At 38.7% G+C, this 19574-nt stretch overlaps 1 protein-coding gene across 2 annotated transcripts in view; it reads left to right on the top strand.

Moving 5' to 3' along the window:
• Positions 1–19084, top strand: part of CAPZA2 (capping actin protein of muscle Z-line subunit alpha 2) — a 28377-nt gene extending 9293 nt beyond the window's left edge. The window contains exons 1-10 of one of the 2 annotated variants that reach the window (XM_042815933.1): positions 1354–1455; positions 5560–5623; positions 6949–7000; positions 7661–7724; positions 8218–8424; positions 9847–9926; positions 10859–10937; positions 14346–14417; positions 17156–17218; positions 18098–19084. In XM_042815933.1, the coding sequence (XP_042671867.1) occupies positions 1435–1455; positions 5560–5623; positions 6949–7000; positions 7661–7724; positions 8218–8424; positions 9847–9926; positions 10859–10937; positions 14346–14417; positions 17156–17218; positions 18098–18238 (843 nt within the window). In that variant the 5' untranslated portion in view covers positions 1354–1434 and the 3' untranslated portion in view covers positions 18239–19084. Of the gene's footprint in view, positions 1–1353; positions 1456–5559; positions 5624–6948; positions 7001–7660; positions 7725–8217; positions 8425–9846; positions 9927–10858; positions 10938–14345; positions 14418–17155; positions 17219–18097 lie in introns of those variants that run through there. The other variant, XM_042815932.1, reaches the window with a different exon arrangement.
• Positions 19085–19574: the final 490 nt, after the last annotated feature.

The following is a 19574-nucleotide window of genomic DNA, read 5'->3' as shown; positions in this document are numbered from 1 at the left end:
CAGTGAAGGAGTATCATGAGAAAAACTGCCTTGGATGAACTCAAAACATGAGTTTGAATCAAACTCAGAACTTGATAAAGCTGGCTAAGTCTTCTGCTCAGTCCCACTGTCAGTAGTGCTGATCTCCGACTGACTTGCATGGTTTTGTCTGTGAATGACAGGTTTTTCAGAGGATTGAAATTTCTTCACCTACTTGGAAATCTTAACAGTGTCAGCCTTCCTGCAGCTATGGGCTAGCTGTGAGAAGCCCCCCTAGCTGCCTGTAGATAGAGCTCAGTGGGTCAGGACTAAGCCATTTGCTCAGTTGTCTGCAGAAAGGCTTCCTGAGCCAGCGAGAACCGTGCCAGAAGGCATGGCAGTGGGCACCAGACTCTTGGGGCCCGTTACTGCTCCTAGAGAAGGAACAAAGAGCTCCCTTCTACTAAATAGGGCGTCTCACCTGCTTGTTTTGCCAAACGTAGATTCACCTGTGAGTATGAGATTTGGTTTTACAGGGAAGTGAAGGCTCTCTCAGGAACATAAAATGCACGATGCGTGGTGCCTTATTCATTGTACAATAATTGCTGTAATTGCTGATAAAGGCAACTGCTCAAGCAAACTCTTTTCCTGTGATCAGCAACAAAGTTGTCATGGCTCTATAGGGTGGGATTGGATTACCAAGGTTTTTTTCTCCCACTCCATTGTTTTTGGGTTTTTTTTGGGTTTTTTTTTTTTGTTTGTTTGTTTTTATTTTGCTTGTTTTTTAAAAGATTTTAGTTTAAAAGGGTTTTTTATATGTACTCACAGTTTCATTGTTACTGGTCTCGAGCAGTAAACTTTAACCTGTTATGAGAGCAGAGGAAGGGCGGGTCTCCCTGCTGCAGTGAATCTGCAGCTGAACTTGCAGTAAGTGATGTGCAGGAAGGAATAATGGCAAAGCATGCGGTTTCACAGCATATTGCTTACTGGTGTGTTCTTCCTCTGCAGTGTGGCTGTTCACTGAAGGAACTGTCAGGCTGCCTGACAAGTACAACTGTAATTCAGATAAGTTAAAGAGGAAAAGATAAAGGGGGAAAAAAAAAAGAAAAGCTGACTAAGGTTGTAATGCCTTTCTTCTTGTCAGGTGTACCCTGGCCGGTGGCTGGGAATGAGCGTATCTCACAGCAGAGCTGACGCTGTGGCACGGCGTTGTGAGAGCCCTGCGTGTCTGAGCGTGTGTTCATGGCCATATATAGGCACATGCAGCACAGAAGGTTGGGCTTTTTCAACCAATGTCAGCTTCCGATTTGTCAGAAACAGGAAGAGCGGTTTGGGGGCATTTTAAGTCACTGCATGTGACCTTAAATTCAAGCAAAATTCATGGTGGCTCAGTCTGGAAAAGGTGAAGAAGGAGGATCTGTGTGTGTACCTGAGTGATGGTGTGCCTTGGGAGAGATTGGAAACAAAGGCAAAAGGATGAAAGCAAAACACTGTTCAGTAAGTGACTGCTTTGTCCTTGTGTAATCTGAACAAACAGCAAATACTGACATGCCCGAATCTAGGTGCTTGTTTGTATAACAACTGCTTCAATCTCTAACAAGACGAAGTAAAGTCTGATAGCCACACTCATTGCATACAACAAAGCTTTCCTTTTCTCCTTCTTTCATCTCATCAGTCTGAATTTTTACCTTAGCTGCAATCATTTTCTACATAGGAATCAAGCTTTTAACTGATATGCTGGGCAGTATTTGGTTTCACTTACACTGAGTGATTCAGTCTTGCTGACTCTTACTTACTGATCACAGACTGCATTTCAGTCCGCACTGTGAATTCTGATCTACAAGTGAAAATAGAGCATCTGCAGCAGGGGGTGCTTCTCTTCTTAGTGCTGAAGAAGTTGTGTTCCCTTATGATGTGTCTGTTGCTTGTCCAAATTAATCCTCAAAGCTGCAAGCAAGTTGCAGAAGCCTTTAGGAAGATGTATTTAGATTGGTTTTCTGCATTCAGTTAATTAAATACAATAAATGTGCACTTAAATGCAAAGAATGATAGTAAAAGCTGCCCACAAGAGTTTTTGGTTTTTTTTGTGAAGCACTGATCATTAGAACTTCTGAAGTTTGCAATTTCTTGTAAGCTGTTTGGAAGACTTCTAACTAAAACAGTGACTGTAAATCTAATCTTGGAAACTACAGCAGGAAAACACTGCTGTGGTGTTTTAGATGATAGTTTGGGAAAAACTAGAGTAACAAGTTGAGACATATAATGTATTTTCTCAGTTCTGGCTATTTGAGATTTTGAAGGAATGCTCGGTTATAACCTGGATTTTTGCTTCTCGCTGCTGTTCATATGAAGTGCTCGTACTTTGTGCCAGCCTGCGTTTCTCTTGAATGAAAAGCGTTTGTCCCTTAGACTTTAAAGTGCTGTGTTCCTTGTGTTCTGATTGTGAAATCAGTTCTGATCAAGTTTTAAGAGTCTCGGTGTCTCAAATGACTGGCATTGTTCACAACTGTCATGCATCCCTCTACGCTTTAATGAAAGCCCTAATTTCCTATCTGTACTGCGTTGCACTTGATGTTTCTTAGCTTATTGCTGTGTGTTACAAGTAATGTACTTTTGCTGTATCTCTATCCTTTTTTTCTTTTATTATTTGTCTAAATAATTAACTAAACCACCACTTTTCAGTTGTCTGCTCCAGTGTTGTAACTCGTGCTTTCTGGGGTGGTACCTGAGCCACTGGTTTCTTGTTGCCAAAAGGGGGAGATGTTGAGCTCGGTGAGGCACGTTGGGAGCACATTTATTTCTCCTTTAGTGTTAGTCTGGCTTTGGAGCACAAAGTGTGCCTTCAGCGTGTCTTTTGGGAAGGACTCTCTGGCAATAGAGAATCCCTAAGTGATCTTCAGTCTTGTGTATCAGATAAGAATGCTGGATAAGTATTGATAATAAGTTAATTTGGTTGAACTACTGAAAAAGAGCTGGGTTAGCTGTAATAGGGCTCCGTTCGCATAGGTAGGTTAGCAAAATACAGAGCAGCTGACTGATAGACAGCAGCTTTCTGGTTTCTGCAGTTATGAGTGTACCTTACATGTCTTGATTTGCACATTGGTGATTATTTAGAAAGTGGTGTCTATGATGAATTGCTGCACTGAAGAAAGTCGTACTGAGGAATTTAATTTGCTACTCAGTGTTCACTGAAAGCAATATCTTGCTTAGTCTGTCCCGAGGAAACATGTGTTACTATTGATTTCTTCTGGATAGATATTATTCATACTACAGCAAATCTGACAATAAGAAGAAAAGCAGTTTGTATTGCTAGCAAAAAAAAGAAAAAAAAAAAAAAAAAAAGCAAAATCAATGTAGCATTACCAGAACAGCTGAAAACAAGGTATTACTTGGGTTGCAGTGCAGATTTCCTATATGACATTGCACATATTTGCAGTTCAAACCACATGGTTATTTCAAGTGCAGTTCGAGCATCTGAGTTTTCCTTTATCTTGCCCCTGACTGCACCGTATGTTTCAGAGCTCAGGCTCTCTGGAGATCTTGCCTCTGAGCATGCCCAGAGCTGGCCCAGCCATGCCCAGGATGAGCAGGCCTGTCTGTGTTCTGGAGTCGAGTCAGAGCCTGCAAACTGCCCCCTCATCCAGCACGCCTCCATAGCTGCTCCTCGGTGTGAGCCCAAAGTCCAGCCTAATCCCAGGCTCTGGTAATTGGTCACTTGATTCAAGTGCCCTGGCAGAAGAGCCCAGAGCTCACCTTGCCCTTCTCCATCTGGAGCAGCCCATTAAGGCAGTTCCTTAGCTGGTGTCTGTGCTCTGTGTTGGTTTGGTCTGAGCATTGAACTGCACACAGTACGGGGTGCCCCTGCTCCTGCAGGGCAGTGGAGCAGCGTGCCTTCACTGGGGAGAAGCGCCCAGTCTGCTGGCTGGGGTGATCTCTGGCTTATGCGAATGAGATTAAATTCCTTTGTGTCAAAGAAGGCAGTTGGGTTTATCTGGGTGAGTGCTTTAATAAGCTGCCATAAAACAAGGCACTCCCACCTAGCTGCTGTTTCTCTTTTGATGAAAGAGTAAGCCCTGTGGCACTTACCTCAGTATAATGCAAAATATGCGTTTACGTGCAAAGAGGAGTTCTGACGTATGCATTTGAAGCAGCAGATAAAGGCTGTCAGCAATCCAAAACACAGCATTCAATTGAGGCAGCTGAGACCTGGCAGCCTTCTCATTTTACAGAATCATAGGGGTTGGAAGGGACCTCCAGAGACCATCGAGTCCAACCCCCCCCGCCAAAGCGGGTTCCCTACAGCAGGTCGCACAAGTAGGTGTCCAGGCAGGTCTTGAACATCTCCAGAGAAGGAGACTCTGCAGCCTCCCTGGACAGCCATTAGCATTTCCATTAGCAGCTCTGACTTGCACTGAGCAGGAAGCTGCTTGGCAAGTGGTTTGGGGTCTGCTTGAGTTTGAACTCAGCTGATGATGCAGCAGCCATGTGCTTTGTCAGGGCACTCAGAGCTTGAATCACCTCTCATGAAGGTGACTGGAACCTGGCTGAGCACTGGGTTTATTATCAACCTGGACAATAATAGATTCTTACAGGTTGATTCAGGAGCTCATGAAGGCTCAGACAGTTACTTCTTCAGTTTCGTTTACCCGTAAATGTCTAAGTGTAAAGTGTTTTGTGGTTGTTTAGGTATTTGTCACTAAAGTACGTGCTTCACAGACTTCTTTATTTCAAACAGAAAGACCAAAACAGTGCAGAAGCTGCATCTCCTAGATCTTTATTCCACAGAACTGTAATTGAAGGTGTTAGAAATGGGAAATACTGTTCAAATCGTTAGGTTTGAATAGCAATATCATGACAAAGATGAAAGACAGCCTTGAATGCGTCCTCAACTTGGATAGTTGTAAATTAGAAAGAGTAGGAACTCTTGCCAAGTTGGGAATCCACCTTTTGTTTATTTGTTCTGAGTGTTCTTAAGAGCTTAAAGGGGAAAACAAGAATGAAAGGGAGTCAGCAGAGGGACACTGGTAAGGTAAGGTAGTATTTCAGACATCTTCAGGTTGGTTGTTCCATAGTGAAGAAAGCAGCTTTGTGTTCCTTTGGCAAGCACATGTCTGCAGCTGTGCAGTGCAGTAAGCCAGCTCGGGGGGCTGGTCTGCAAAAAAGAAAGATTACCTTTCTGATTTTGCTCACTGTGCAGTTGGGTAAGTGCTTGTGCAAGTACAGGTAGAGAAAAAGCCAGGGCAGGCGTGCGTACTTTGAGTGGAAGTGCTGACCTCTGCTGTGTTTTGAGTGCAAAAAAGTTATGGTTCTCAGGTGTTTTTCTTTGGGCTGGGGAGTTGTGTTGTTTTGTTTTGTGGGTTGTTGTGTTTTGGTTTTTTTTAACTTCTGTCTCCTGGTTCTGTCACTTGTAGCCATCTCTGTCCTGTTGAGCTGGAAATCCATCTTCTGTGTTTCTGAAAAAGGGCAGTGCAGTGTGAATGAACCAATGAAACAGGAATTGTGCATTTTCATGTCTGGTTGTTGAAGTTATCTGGCTTCTCATGATTAATGTGAATAAAAATAATTACAGCTCTATAAAACCACTTATTTTTTGTTTTTTAGGTGCGTATAGCAGCAAAATTCATAATTCATGCTCCTCCTGGGGAATTCAATGAGGTTTTCAATGGTAAGTGTCTTTCTGCTGCGTGTTTTCATTTAAGGCATCTGTTCCCAAAAGCGTACTGCTGATTGCTCTCCTGAATCTCATGTAGCTTAGCTTTGTAGGAGCTCACTTGCTGTAAGAACTTTACAATCCTGATTCTGTAGCATGGCATACAAGCTTTGCAGTCATAAGGCAGCTTGGAGCTTAAATGCAATAGTGAGAACTTAGCAGTTCTCTTTGTGATGTGAAAATGAGCCTGCTTTCTGTTTCTGTTCAGCCGTGGTTTAATAGTTGTGTTCTTTTACAAGGCATACACTTCTACTTCAGCAATTTACAATTATATTTTTCAATAGAAATCAAACTAACTCAAATTAAAATGTCTCTTTGAGTATAATTTTGAGTAGTTAGCCTTGAATGTACAAAGGGATACTGCGTACAGTGTGGAAAGGGTATTAATCCCCTGCAAACATTTTTAACCCTTAAGTTATGGCATCCTACATTTTACTGATATGTAGGTAAGCTGTAAGGAGACTTGGAATTAGTTTCCCTCTGCTATTAATTCCTAAGCTTTATCTAAGATGTTATTTTTCTTCAAAACTTGTTGCATTTGTCCTGTGCCAATGTGTGTGGACGTACACAAAGTGTAAGAAGGCATACACTGGCAGCTGTAGCCTACAGTAACTCAGATGCTATTTAGATAAGGAAGTAAGGTGAGTACACTAAACTTCTAATGAGTGACAGGAGCTTAAATTTGTTAAGGAATGTAATGAGAAGTATTTTGTTCTTCAGTTAAACTGTGAGCAGGTAATTAATACCTGGACATAGCTTGTAGTGTACTTGTGAAATAAACTGCTGGTGAGCAGAGATCTCTGAAAGCAAATACATTTTCTTCTTGCAGTGCTGCTAAAACTGCTATTAAGCCAGTTTGTAGTTACAGCTCTCTGCACAGTAATGCAGCTGCATGCTTGGTGATGACACACAACAACACATTTGATTGTAGATGTCTAGCCAAAGACTTGAGTGTCAGAGTACTAAGGATCAGAAGCATTTATATGCAATTCAGAATTACTTCTTTGACAAATTCCTTGAGCTGTTACACAGCCTATAGGGTATGGCTTGTATCTTCTTAACCAGAATGCATTGGAAGGAATCCCATTTCAGTAGGGCTTTTCTCATTTAGTTCGGTCAAAATTAGAAAATCTGAAGCAATGGATTTTTCTGCCTACTTATCTAAATGGTATGGGATGGTTTGGGTTTTAATTGTTTTGAGTAGTTTGTTGCCATTTGCTATGTGACTGGAAAAATCTTTGAATTAAGTATACTTCTATGTTACAAACGTTTCCTTTCAGATGTTCGGTTGCTGCTTAATAATGACAATCTTCTCAGGGAAGGAGCAGCCCAGTAAGTACCAGCTGCCATGTACTCAGTTGCATAAAAATCAGTTCAGTAAGGCTTCCCCTGGCAGTAAGTGATTTGTTGAAAATGGTGCTTTTGCAAATAAAACCCTGTTGTGAGCATTGTGCATCTTTGATTAAGATGCAGCGTTTTGGCAGCGAAGAAATCAGTGTTGTATCCTGATCAGTTATAACAGCTGCATTTGAAATGGGAGACCTGGATTTTGGAATTTGTCTCTGCATTTTTGCATTTTGTTTTCTGTTTATTGGTAAATGCTGTAGACAGTAGGCTTGTAGAAGTAGGGAAGACCCTACTTTTATATGAAGACATTATGCCTACTGTATTTCATGCCAGATTTAATTTCCTCTGTAAGAGTAGAGATGTCTAATTGAATAGGAAGGAACTCAGTGGAATTTACATTTTCTGTTCTTTCGCTTCCTGTGGGTGTCTATACGAGGTGACTTTTGAATGTGAATCGTTGTGTAATGATTGGAATAGCAGTATCAGTGCCGAGCGAATCAAGGTGAGCCCGTATTTTAGGGACTGCTGAATAATGAGGCAATAAATTTTTTTATCGTTCAGATTATTAGCTATTGTCTTAAGTCTCTTACTAAGGAAAAAAGATTGTGCCTGATGCAGGTTTTTGGTGTTTTTTCCCTCTTGTAGTGCATTTGCACAGTACAACTTGGACCAGTTTACTCCAGTAAAAATTGACGGTTACGATGAGCAGGTATGAATACAGTGACATTCCTTACGTTTTTAAAGATGTTCTGGTATTGGAACATAGCTTGGAAAGCAAAGGAAAGGAAATACATCTTCTCTACTAAAATACAGATATTATGGCCCACAAGTGGTACCAGTTTAGTAAGTTAATCAGATAGAGCATCTAAAGAACTTGCCATTTCATTCTGTGTTATTGCCTTGCATTCTGATTTGGAGCTGTAGGAGCTGTTTACCTGTAGTACTTGAAGTCATTATAGACCATAGAGAAGAACTTCTGATTGCCTTTTGTTTCAGTAAGAGGGTAGTAATCTGGATTTTGATTCTGTGTCAGTGCTTCCTTTTAGCTTCTTCCTCCCTTCATGCACATGTTGTTTAAAATGTGACTCTTTGAGGAATCTTCAGTTAAGCGTGCACTGAAAGGCACAATTGTACAATTGTGCCTGATATTTTTTCCTTCTTGATTTTATGCTAAAACGATTAACTGAAATTTCATAATACAGGTTCTGATAACGGAACATGGTGATTTGGGAAATGGAAAATTTTTGGATCCCAAGAACAAGATTTCTTTTAAATTTGATCACTTAAGAAAGGAGGCTACAGATCCTAGACCCCATGAAGTTGAAAATGCCATAGAATCCTGGAGAAATTCAGTTGAAACAGCAATGAAGGCGTATGTGAAAGAGCACTACCCGAATGGCGTATGCACGGTAAGTACTAAGCTATCTAACCACTGAACTATTGGTGTAGCATAGAATGAAAAATAAAGTAAAAATGCTCTATTAGTGCTGTCATCCTTTACTATATTCTATGAAAAGTGTGAGGAAAAACAGAAGAGTACCACCAGTGGCACTGCTGCAGGTATTATACATGACTCTGAAGACGAAATTTTCTGCTTCAGGAATGTGTCTGTTTAAAACTTATGATGCCTTATCTTAGTTTGGTTTCTGTGAATGTCTGCAAATTAAATTCCTAACATCAAGTCAATAAAAAAGTTATGTAAATTCATGGTAAATTTTATTCCACTTCCATATGTGTGGATTTTATCTCCTATAGGTAAAATTTTAAATGAAATTGTAACTAACTTGGTGAACCAGGAGCATAGTTGGTTTCAACTGTGAAGAATTAATCTGCACAGGGGTTTGTTACGGAGATCAGGGGAAGCTTCAGATGTTTAATATTTCAGCAACTACCAACAGATAGTTACTACGGGTTATATTTCTACTTCAATCCTTTCATAGAAAAGGCTTGAGACCTTCTGTAGATATCTGCAGATAGGCCTCATTGATCCTGGATACCTGATAGATTACTTAAAACAAAATAAATAAACAAATATTGCATGAGATACAGATATGTGCCATTTGGCTTACTGACAAAACGGTCAGTAAAGCAAACTGTCACTCATCCTATGTGTAAAAATGTGTAATATGAAAACATATAAAAATTCTTACCACCAGCATCACTAGTTCTGCAGCTTCTTGAAATAAAACTCTAGACTTAAGTAGCATTTGATTTGCTGTGACTGTTATAAGTTTGGCAAGCTGATCTGTGGATAGCTGTCCTGGGCTTTGTATTAACCTGATGGAAAACTAATGTAGTAAAGAAATGAATATTCATTTGCTGATTTAACGTGACGAATTGGATTCGTGTGTAAGTCAGATGAGTGCCCAAGTTTCTATAAAGGAAAGCAGATTGCACTTTCAACAAGAGAACTTCTGTATTGTTTGTTTATTTGTTTTTAGGGAGCACAGCAAAGCAGAGAACTAAAGCTACCTTTTTATCACGTCAGCAATAATCTATAAAGGCTTGAATCACTTTTTAATTAAAGAGTAACTGGTGTCTGAAACTCTTGTAGCAATGACTGCCATGACAGTTTGTATGCTTGAAATTTCTAGTTGAAAAAAACAAAAACAGCAACAAAAGCCTTTGCAGGTTATAATACTCAACCTCTAGATTTTGTAATCTTTTCTAATTTTTAGTATATAATCATATTTTATGTGCTGAGTATTACATAAGAATCATACTGATTGTAAAATAGAATTTTACATTGGAATATATACTAGGACTGGATATCACTGTGTGTGAACATGATAGCTGAAATGTTAACTCTGCTTTTTTCATTTCTAACTAAGGTATATGGTAAAACAATTGATGGACAGCAAACCATTATTGCATGCATAGAGAGCCATCAGTTCCAAGCAAAAAATTTTTGGTAAGTTTTTGTACAAATACAGTGAAATACAGTGCATTGAACAACTGCACTGTTGGCATCACGCTGATTATCCTAACGTCAGACAAGTGCACGTACACCATTCATGTTTCCCTACCAAGCTTTTCTACCTGTACTACGGAAATCATTGAGTGCTCTGGAATTTACACCTAGCTGTAGGAGAGCTGGATCTCAGAGTATTGAAACTTTCTTCTTTAAGTGCAGACAAAGCGGAATTGAAGACGTGGCCGCAGCACCATCCTAACACAGCTTTACTGAGCTAACCTTCTAACCCACTAACCTCCTAGCTAGAATGAAAGTGTCTGATTTACAGGGAAGAAATCAGGTGAAACTACAGTCTCCCCATACTGCTATTCAGTGTTTGAAACTCCTTTAAGGAATTATGCAAGATTACTGAATTTGTTTCTACTGGATGGGAACAAGTTACTCTGGAACAGAAATTGTAGAAGAGCTGAAAGATTTTGTTAGAGTTTCAGCACTAGCAGGCAGTCTTGCTACTTTAAGGTTCCTTTTGTTCTGTTTTTTGATAGCCTGCTCTGAAGTGAATTTGGCTGATCCAGCAAATTTTCCAGGTCCTGGAAAGAAAGAAAGATTGGTTATATGTGTATACTAATAAAGAAGGAAAGAGCACTAAAGCCTTTAGATATTTTCAGAAGCTAAGCCCTGTTGTTAAAAGCTCCTTGCTAATAGATGTCCTTGGTCTTCATCCAAGTCTTGGATAAGTATTCCAGGAAAACTGTTTTTCTCATGACTGGCTATGGGCTGAATATTTATGATTTGAAAGACAATGTGCACATGTAGTTCCACTGGGTATTTTGTTCTTTTCTTTTGATTGACAATTGTATATTTTGTTGGTTTTTTCCCCTTAACTTATGAGCTGAAATCTGCTTGTTTTTAATATTTATTTTTGAAAGGAATGGCCGCTGGAGGTCAGAATGGAAGTTTACAATCTCCCCTTCAACCACTCAAGTGGCTGGCATCTTGAAAATTCAGGTATGTTTATCCTAAACTGTCCTGATGAATGAAGTATCCAGTTATCAGGAGAGACTTAGCCAATGTGTTTAAATATTTCGAGAGAACTGGGGAGCCCAGGAAGCCAAAGAGAGAGCAGTTTAATGAAGTGTTAGCCACTTGGCTGCGTGTTTGCCTGATTCTTGCAAATACTGTAGTGATTCTGTGGACTTCAGAAGATGTGTTCATCTTGGATGGGCATATACCTATTTCAGTTTTGTACCTATTTCCTGTACAGTGAGCCAGTAGAAACTTGAATTCCATGTTACACGGAGAAGCTTCTTGAGGGTAGTCCCTTTCTGAAGGAGAGGTCTTTTCTTCTTAAGTGACAGTAGCTTTTTTTCACGTTACTCACCTTGTTGTTTAGAAAGATAGGTACCTTTGGTTTGAATCATTCTGTTATCTGAAATTTTTGAATTTAGGTCTTTTTCATTAAGAATTCTCCCTTTCTGTTGGCTCTAAGGCATTCAGAAATACGTTTTCCAAGCAGGAATGCAGAATTCTTGAAACAAGAGCAAGTCTGACTGTCATGTGGTAGGCAGGCAATCTTGGCTTTCTGGATTGATTCCCTGGAATGTGTACACATATTTTGCAGGAGGTTATTTAAACAGTTTTAGGATCAGGGACTAGGATTTTACTGCAGCCTGCCTTTCAGTGTAGGAGGGCTTTTTGGTTCATTTGGGTTTTTTTGCCGTTTTTTTTTTTCTTTTACTAGATGTGAGCCAAGTTCCCTCTTTCTGCACCCTCAGTAACTTTTGCCTCTGACCTTACTGCTCAGTGACTTGATTTCAGAAGGAAGATGCACCAAAATATTCTCAGTGTGAGGCTTAGTATGTTCTTCTGGGTTGTGGTAGCTGTGTTCAGGCCTACCCAAGCAGGGGCCTGAGTCTGGTTTCCCACTTGGGGTCAATGTTCTGTAAGCTAGAATGATATTCAGTGTGGACAATTGTTACTATGTTGTTACATCAAAATGGTCATAGTAAGCACTCTAAGTAACTTCTAGACCTGCTGAGACTTTGGAAGAATCCAAATAAACTATCATTTAAATCTGTCTTGCAACAAAACACTCCTTTTGTCCACAGCATTCACTTCAGGTTAAATGTCTAGGAGATTTTCCAGAACAAGCAGGCAATTATCTCATTCTGGGAAATCTGTGAGCAAACAGCTGTGTGATGCATAGCTGCCTGCTGGATTAAATGACAACAGAAAGTAGCCTGAACAGGGAATTGAGTTAAATGTGCATCTCAAGCTGATTTTGTCCTTTATGACTATCTTGTATAATTAATCAAGACATTATTTCTGTTTATTAAAGTGCATGTTTTGGGAAGCAATTAAAGGTTTGAGCTTTTTGCTTGCTTAGGGCGTTCCTATTTCACTAGGGAATGCTGAATTCTGTTTCAGAGTTTTAGAAATTTTTGTTAAATTTCTGCAATGGATATAGAAGTACCTTGAGTGCTTTAGTTTAAGGAGTGAAGCAGGCTTCTGGATTATAAACTTACCGTGACTTTAGTCGACTGGGGAACCTTTATGACAACAATACTGCCATTGCCTTGGTTCTGATAAGATCTTTCCTAAGTACCTTGGGGGAAGTTCCAGCATCACCTGTGTTCTGGTGTCTTATTTACTGTTAAGGTCACATATATGATCTTTTTTTTTTTCTTGTTCTATTAATACATTCCAATATAGGGGAGTCTTAACTGTCTTAACCTCTTTCAGTTTTGATTTTATTTTAGTTACACAAGGTGAATACTGTGCAACAGCAGTCTTTTACTCAAACTTAAGTCCCTTTGGTGCTTGACGTGCCCCAGCTATGCATGGAAAATAATTGATAAGTGTTGGTTACTGATTTTATCTGTTAGATTATCTGTTATTCTCATCCCTCCTTAGTTAACATTTCCAAGAGGTTCTGTTCATAAACATCATCCTTCTTGTAGTCTTCTGAACCCAGATGTAGCATTCTAGAAGGATGTCAGCAGTGAGGTATAGTACAGAACAGTTAATTCTCGTATTTCACTTGACATAAGAAATCTCAGGATGAGATTTGACTTTTCATCCCTGTTAAATCCCTGTTTGGTCTGGATGTTTGCTAAGAATATAACTTGGTGAGGCAGGTATTTGTGCTGATACGGGCTTTAGAGCACAGGGGAGATTTGAGCCCTCTCCAATGGATCGTGGCAGAGAAGGCCAGATTATACCTCACTGGGTTCTCTTGTTTCATTGGAAGGGCTCACAGTTTTGCACTGAGTAAGCACTTCTCACCTCTGAGGAGCTGGATTGAAAAAGGCTGATAGAAGTTTCAGCCCGTGATGTTTGATTTGAAAATAAGCTAATCTTGTACTTAGGATATCTTTTGTTGGAAAACAAGAACTTGTGAGCAAAATAAGACACAGTGAGTCTTATGAACTAATAATTTCTTACAGGAAATGCTTCTTGTGCTTAGGTATAGCTGTCTTGCTTTGTCATGTTCTCTCTTTGTGTAAAAGTGAGGGCCTCTTGCGTATGTCATGATCATAATGTATATGAAATCATAGTATTTATTCACCATTCAAATGTGCATTAATAACCACATTCAAATGTTATCTTGCTTAGTAGGGTGCAGCATCAATGCTTCTATTTCTCATACCATCAGTTACAGTGATTGTATTGACTTGATAAAAAATTAAATGTTGGAGTTCCGTAACTCTTTTGCATCACTCATTGTAAATGATTACACATAATTTCATATATGCTTCTGATTTTTCAAGTTCTCTGATAGTTGCATTTGAACGTGAATGTTTTCAGATCCTTCTCTCCTTCCCAACTGAATTTAGAACTAAAGTTAGCTTGAGTAGAGTTCTACCACTTACCTCCTCCTGCAGGATGCGCAAGGAAGCTGTTTGTAGATTTAACATTTCAAATGTAAATAAATTTCATTCTGCCTTACTACCTTTGTCAAACTTTGTGCTGAATTGCTCCTTTGCCTGCATGTGTACCTGGTTTGTTTTGAGCTGTACCTAACAGAGGGAGATATCAAAAACAGGCAGGTGAAGAAAGGGGAGCTTAATGTTGCATGATTCCTGGCACACAGTTTGAGCAAAGCTGGAAAGAAAGGGACTTCAGTGTGTCCTGAAGTCTTGCCAAAGCTGTTCTCATGTTAAATATGTCGTTACCACTTGAAGAACTTTTAGTGAAGTTATCACATTAAGTAGCAAGTTTTCTACTTCTTGTTAATCAAAGCCTAAACTTGTTTGCATGAAATAGTTCTTGAGGCAGTCAACACCAGACTATTCTAAATTTAGTAGCTTCTTCAGTGTTGTCTTTCTAAAACTATGTGATTTCTACGACGTTTTGATCTTCATGTATGATGACGTTCTGTGACACCTAATGAGGTTTTTGTCTAATTTTCTCTAGGTTCACTATTATGAAGATGGTAATGTTCAGCTTGTGAGCCATAAAGACATACAGGATTCTCTAACAGTGTCTGTAAGTGGACTTTAGAGACGTTTACGTGTACACTGAAGTGACTGATTTAAAAACAGAAGCTAGCTTAAAAAATTACTTAGAAATGTGAGGGCTAGTTTTCTTTCCTGTGTGAATGAGAATGAATATTCTAATCTGTGAATATTTTATATGTAATATTTTCTACTTCTACATTACAACTACATTTAATAATTTTAAATTACTACAATTACATGTAGTTAATGTTAATTTTAAAATGTTTTGATTAAACGTGTGCTTGCATGTGGCTTATATAAGCTAAATTCACTTTGTAGTTTTAATCAGCTTGCTGTCTCGTCTTTCTACACCTGTGTTGCATTTAAATTTCGGTATGCAGAGTGTTTTATAGATTTAATTTTTGAGTATGAAGAAGGTTTGAGTTATAATAATCCACTTTATTAGTGCAGCTTCTAGGAGATCACCTGTAGTACTGCTTTGTTTGTGGCAACGTAACTGGTATGCTAAGAACTAGGAAGCAGATGCTGGCAGTTGAGAAGCAGTAGTGAGTACTTTTCCTCCATTTCCTCCCAGTCTGTAACTGGTGCTTTCAGCATCGTGGCTTCCGTACAAAAACCTCTTTCAGAGATGCTTCAGCTTGAGAAGTATTAACACTTGTGGAGTTTAAAGTTTTCTTTCCAGTACTTGTAGCAATGAGGAGCACGGGGTTGAAATAAAAGTTTGGAAATAGTAGCAGATGTTCTTTAGGAGTTGGTATTGCAAAATGAACTGTTGTTTTTGAAGTTACAATCTTCCTGCTTTCTGGAGGTGATACATACAGGTGGTAAGATTTCATCCTGGGGTGTTCCTTAAAAAATTTAAGCCAGAGAAGTTAAACTGGTAAAGTGAGATTTTAAGCATGAATATTAGAAGTATTTTAAAGATAAAGAGTAGTAGTGACCCTATGGGTCTCAAAATCTGAGTTCATCAATAGAGAACATTGTTCATTAATATAAAGCAAGGCTTGTTGGCTTTTCAGATGCAGTAGCAGCATAGAGAATGGCAGACTGTAGTGCCAAGAGATAACACTTCTGTAGCTGTAGATATAAAATTACTTTTCACCCCCTAAGCAAAGAGATCTGTTCAGTCTTTCATTCAACTAAGAGATGTTTCAGAAGGAACTGTCTGGAAGAAGGTCTCATTTCAATAGCTTTTGCTTCTCTTTCTATTGGAAGTAACTTAATCCTGTTCTGCAATTTAGAAGACCAAAGAGTAGAAGAACATCTTTTACATAACCTTCCTGCCTCCTAGTAGAACAAAAGCAAGTATGCTGCTGGTTACCAATTTTTAGCCATGGCTAAAGCCTTCAGAGCAGGTAGAGGTTCTTATCTCACACAGGCAGAACAGTAGAAAAAAAGGAGCCCTAATGACTTCTTTTTTTGTTGTTTGGCAAAGAAGTGATTTTGTACCAGCAATGGGCACAAGTGAAAGAAGTGAAGTGAAAAGTTGTCTAGTTGCTGGAACTATGAATAATTGTAGTGAGGGTTGCTTTTTTTTCCCTAGTTTTTCTCTGAGCCTTTGAAATCATTGTCACGGTTCGCTGAAAAGTCAAAGCCCTTTTGTCCTGCACTCTTCTGCTTGCTCTCTAGCACCTTCATCTCTTTCTGCCGTGTTCAGGAGCACTGTCACAGCTGCTACATGCATTTTCTCTGAAACTCTGAAGCAGTTCTAGTTGAGCCTGCCATAGCTTTTCTCCAGCCATGCAGTCCAGCCTTACTCTTTTATTAGCACTTCTGTCACCAGTGGCAATTAAGCTCAAAGAACTAAACCTGGGTAGGCACAAGGGATTGCACATTCTACCTTTCCAGCTGCTGCTGCAGATGTCCCTTCAGGAGTGTCACCAAGACCCAAGTTGGAGGTTTCTAAATTTTTAAACACTCCCTTCCTTCCTAACACCTCTTTCAAGCACTTTAGATAATTTGCCTTCAAATTGACTGAAGGGTTGTTGTTTATTTTTAAAACAAACAAGAATTTACGTGCTTAAGGATGAGGCATCAAAACACTGCTATCAATCATGATGAATTTTGGAAATTGAGTTGTTGCACCCTCATTTTTGTAATGTTTACTTGAGTGGTTTTTTTTAAGACTGCATATAATTTGTGTTTCCTGCCTCTGCTGAGTTGCCTAGTTTATAATACTTGGAGATAAATCTTTGTTGTTGCTGTTATTTGTTTGTAGTTTGTGTATTTTTTGTTTAGCAGATGTTCTTTAAGTTCTACTGGAGATTAAATGTTGATAGTGTTAAAACAAGCAAAGTATTGATGTTTAGAGGCGTGTGTTTTTTCATACTTACAAATGTTGTTCTTTCCTTATGTCTTTTTATCAAAACAGAGCTTTTAATCAAGGCATTTTAATGAGCTCTGCAGTGATCTTTATGCTTGTTCCAGTTGAAATGCTCTAATTTCTTCACATCATTTCCTACCACAATTAAATCTAGCTTGACTCATGTAAATAAACCAGTACTGCTGTGTACTTAGTTGATTTGTTTCCTCATAATTTTAGTTTGTGCTCTGAACTCGCATGGCTAATTAAGGTGTAACAAGAAAGGATGTGGTGTATATCTGTTGGATGAGTGTTGAGTTCAGTTGTGTTTTAGTCACTAAATGGTAACGTGTTCTCATGGAGTCTTCTGCAATCTCTCATGATAGTGGAACAAACAAAATGTAAGTAGTCTTCACAGAGCCATGCAGTACCTCCAGCCTGACTCAAACACTCTCTTTGTCTAGAATGAAGCCCAGACGGCGAAGGAGTTTATAAAAATTGTGGAGGCTGCGGAAAATGAGTATCAGGTGGGTTGGATAAAAACACCACAGCCATAATCAAACGTTATCATGTATTTAACCAGAGCTACTGTTCTGCAATTAGCGACCTTGATGCTAAGATTATGTCATTTCAAGCAAGTAGATTGCATGCTGCTGTTAAATGTACCTTCCCTTTCCAAACCTTTTGGTGATTGCACTCGCCTACATAATAATAGTGTAAGTCATTTGTTGAGAGCAGAAGATGAATCTCTGAGGACCCTACTGTGTTTAAATATCAGCGGTTCTCATCCCTTTCATCCCAAGTGCATTTCTTAAATGGAATTTTTGTACAGATTTTGTTTGGAGGAGGCTCTCTTACACAGCTCTGCTGAACATGACTGTAAGCATTATGCATTTGAGTTAGTCATTTTGAAGTTAGAGAAGTACAGCTGTTTAGATGCCCTTTGTAGAAGTGGTTTCATGTTCATTTAGGTCTTTAACATAAGGTAGATTTCAGACACCTTGCTCAGTCAGCTTGGAAAGAAATACTCATTAGTAAAATTGTGTTAAGTATCATATGCATTCTGTTTAAGTCATGCTGTGATGTTGACTGACTCAGCCATCCCCCAGAAATAACAGTGGGAGACTTTGGTGTGTGCACTTAATGATGTATGAGCTAACTCTGATCAACATTTCATTCATGTTACTGAGTAACCACACTGAGGGTTGCTGAGTCCCCTGGCCTAGAACCAGATTTATTGCATCTGTTGAACTGTCTTCGAATAGTTTCAATCTAGGAGAAACATATTTTATTCATAAAATATTTCAGTGTATTAAGCCTCTAACAGGCTAGTCAGTCATTTAACTTTCTATGTAACATCTTTGTTCTGTTTTTCATGCATCTTTGTATGACTTTGTGTTTAACAGACTGCAATCAGTGAGAATTACCAGACTATGTCGGACACTACATTCAAGGCCTTACGTCGGCAGTTGCCAGTTACCCGCACCAAGATTGACTGGAACAAGATTCTTAGCTATAAGATTGGAAAAGAGATGCAGAATGCTTAAAATGAACGTTGCATGACTGGATCATTTTAGTGTCCTTGTATAAAATTAAAAAAAAAAAAATACAAAAGGTATTTGGAACTGTCAAATCACCCAGTCAGCATGGGCTTTTGCCATTGAAAATCACTGTAAGTAGTTTGGTTAGAGCACAAAGCTTAGCTAATTGATCTTTTTTTTTCCTTTTTCTTTCTCTTCAAAGGGTTGCAACTTCAGTATAGCTGAGTATTTTCCTTTAAAGTTTCTGTTATACCTTTATTTTTTTATAATGAAGAAACCATGCCTTTAGTTTCCGATTACAAGTTAAGAACAGTTTGAAAATATTTTTGCATATGATAACCCTTTCTCTTGCTTTCATGTGAAATGGACAACTTCCAAAATGTGCTGGATTCCTTGCGGAGATCACTAGTGTGCATTTCTAGGTCAAGGTCAACGTGGAGTTAGCAGTAGGTCCTGTTGTTGAAATCTACCCTTCCACTGTATGTCATCTTGGGGAAAGCATTTTCTATCTTGTTTAAACCTTTGAGAATACTTATTTAGTGTTAACAAAACTTTTTTTTTTTTTTTTTTTTTAAGAAAAGTCCAAGGTCTAATGCTGTTTTAAGGTTTTGAAATTAAATAAAAGTACTTACTCCAGAAATCCACTTAATGCTTTGTTCCTGACAGTTACTTAAATGAGCTTAAATTCCATCTGCCCTAAAGTTTTTGTCATAAAGCCACAAGTGTATTATAACAAGGCATATTGTAATATATATACAACCCTGTACTCGTTACCATGTCTGTCATTTTTTTTTCCTTGGATTGAAATGTACTAAAATTCAATGTGACATTAAAATGCAAATTTTCTATTTATTTGAGTATCAAATTGCTTCCTGACATAGCCTATTTTTGGTATTTATTTTTAGAGTGTTGCTTAAAACAGCCACGAACTTGTGGCCTGTTGGCTATTTCCAGTGTATTTGGAGATTTATTGTAGTGTTGTCATCATTCATGGTTTCCACCCACATTTTAGAAGCATCTGCCTATGGAACTCTTTTTGAAATGTGTATCTTATAGCTTCATATGGAAGAAACTGCAAGATAAAAATAACGTGGTTTTTTTCTGGAGAATACTTTCCCCATCTGATAGATCTGATATTGGAAATGAATTTTAAAAGAAAAGGCAAAATTTGTTACAAATTATGTATTTCACTTCAGTGAATGCATGGATTTCATTTTTAGTTGGATGACAGCCTGTTCCAAAAGATGCTATGCAACTCTATGCTCACGATGGAAAAACAAACAGCTTCTTTTTTCTAGATGTTAGTTACTTATGCAGACTCCAAAAAGTGAAGCTTACACAA

This window comes from Centrocercus urophasianus, unplaced genomic scaffold (genome assembly GCF_019232065.1).
Source record: "Centrocercus urophasianus isolate 14NV4802_14NV808 unplaced genomic scaffold, USGS_Curo_1.0 seq_15, whole genome shotgun sequence".
In the NCBI taxonomy this organism is placed as follows: domain Eukaryota; kingdom Metazoa; phylum Chordata; class Aves; order Galliformes; family Phasianidae; genus Centrocercus; species Centrocercus urophasianus.
Note: the sequence above shows the minus strand (reverse complement) of the source record. Positions and strands in the feature narration are given on the sequence as shown.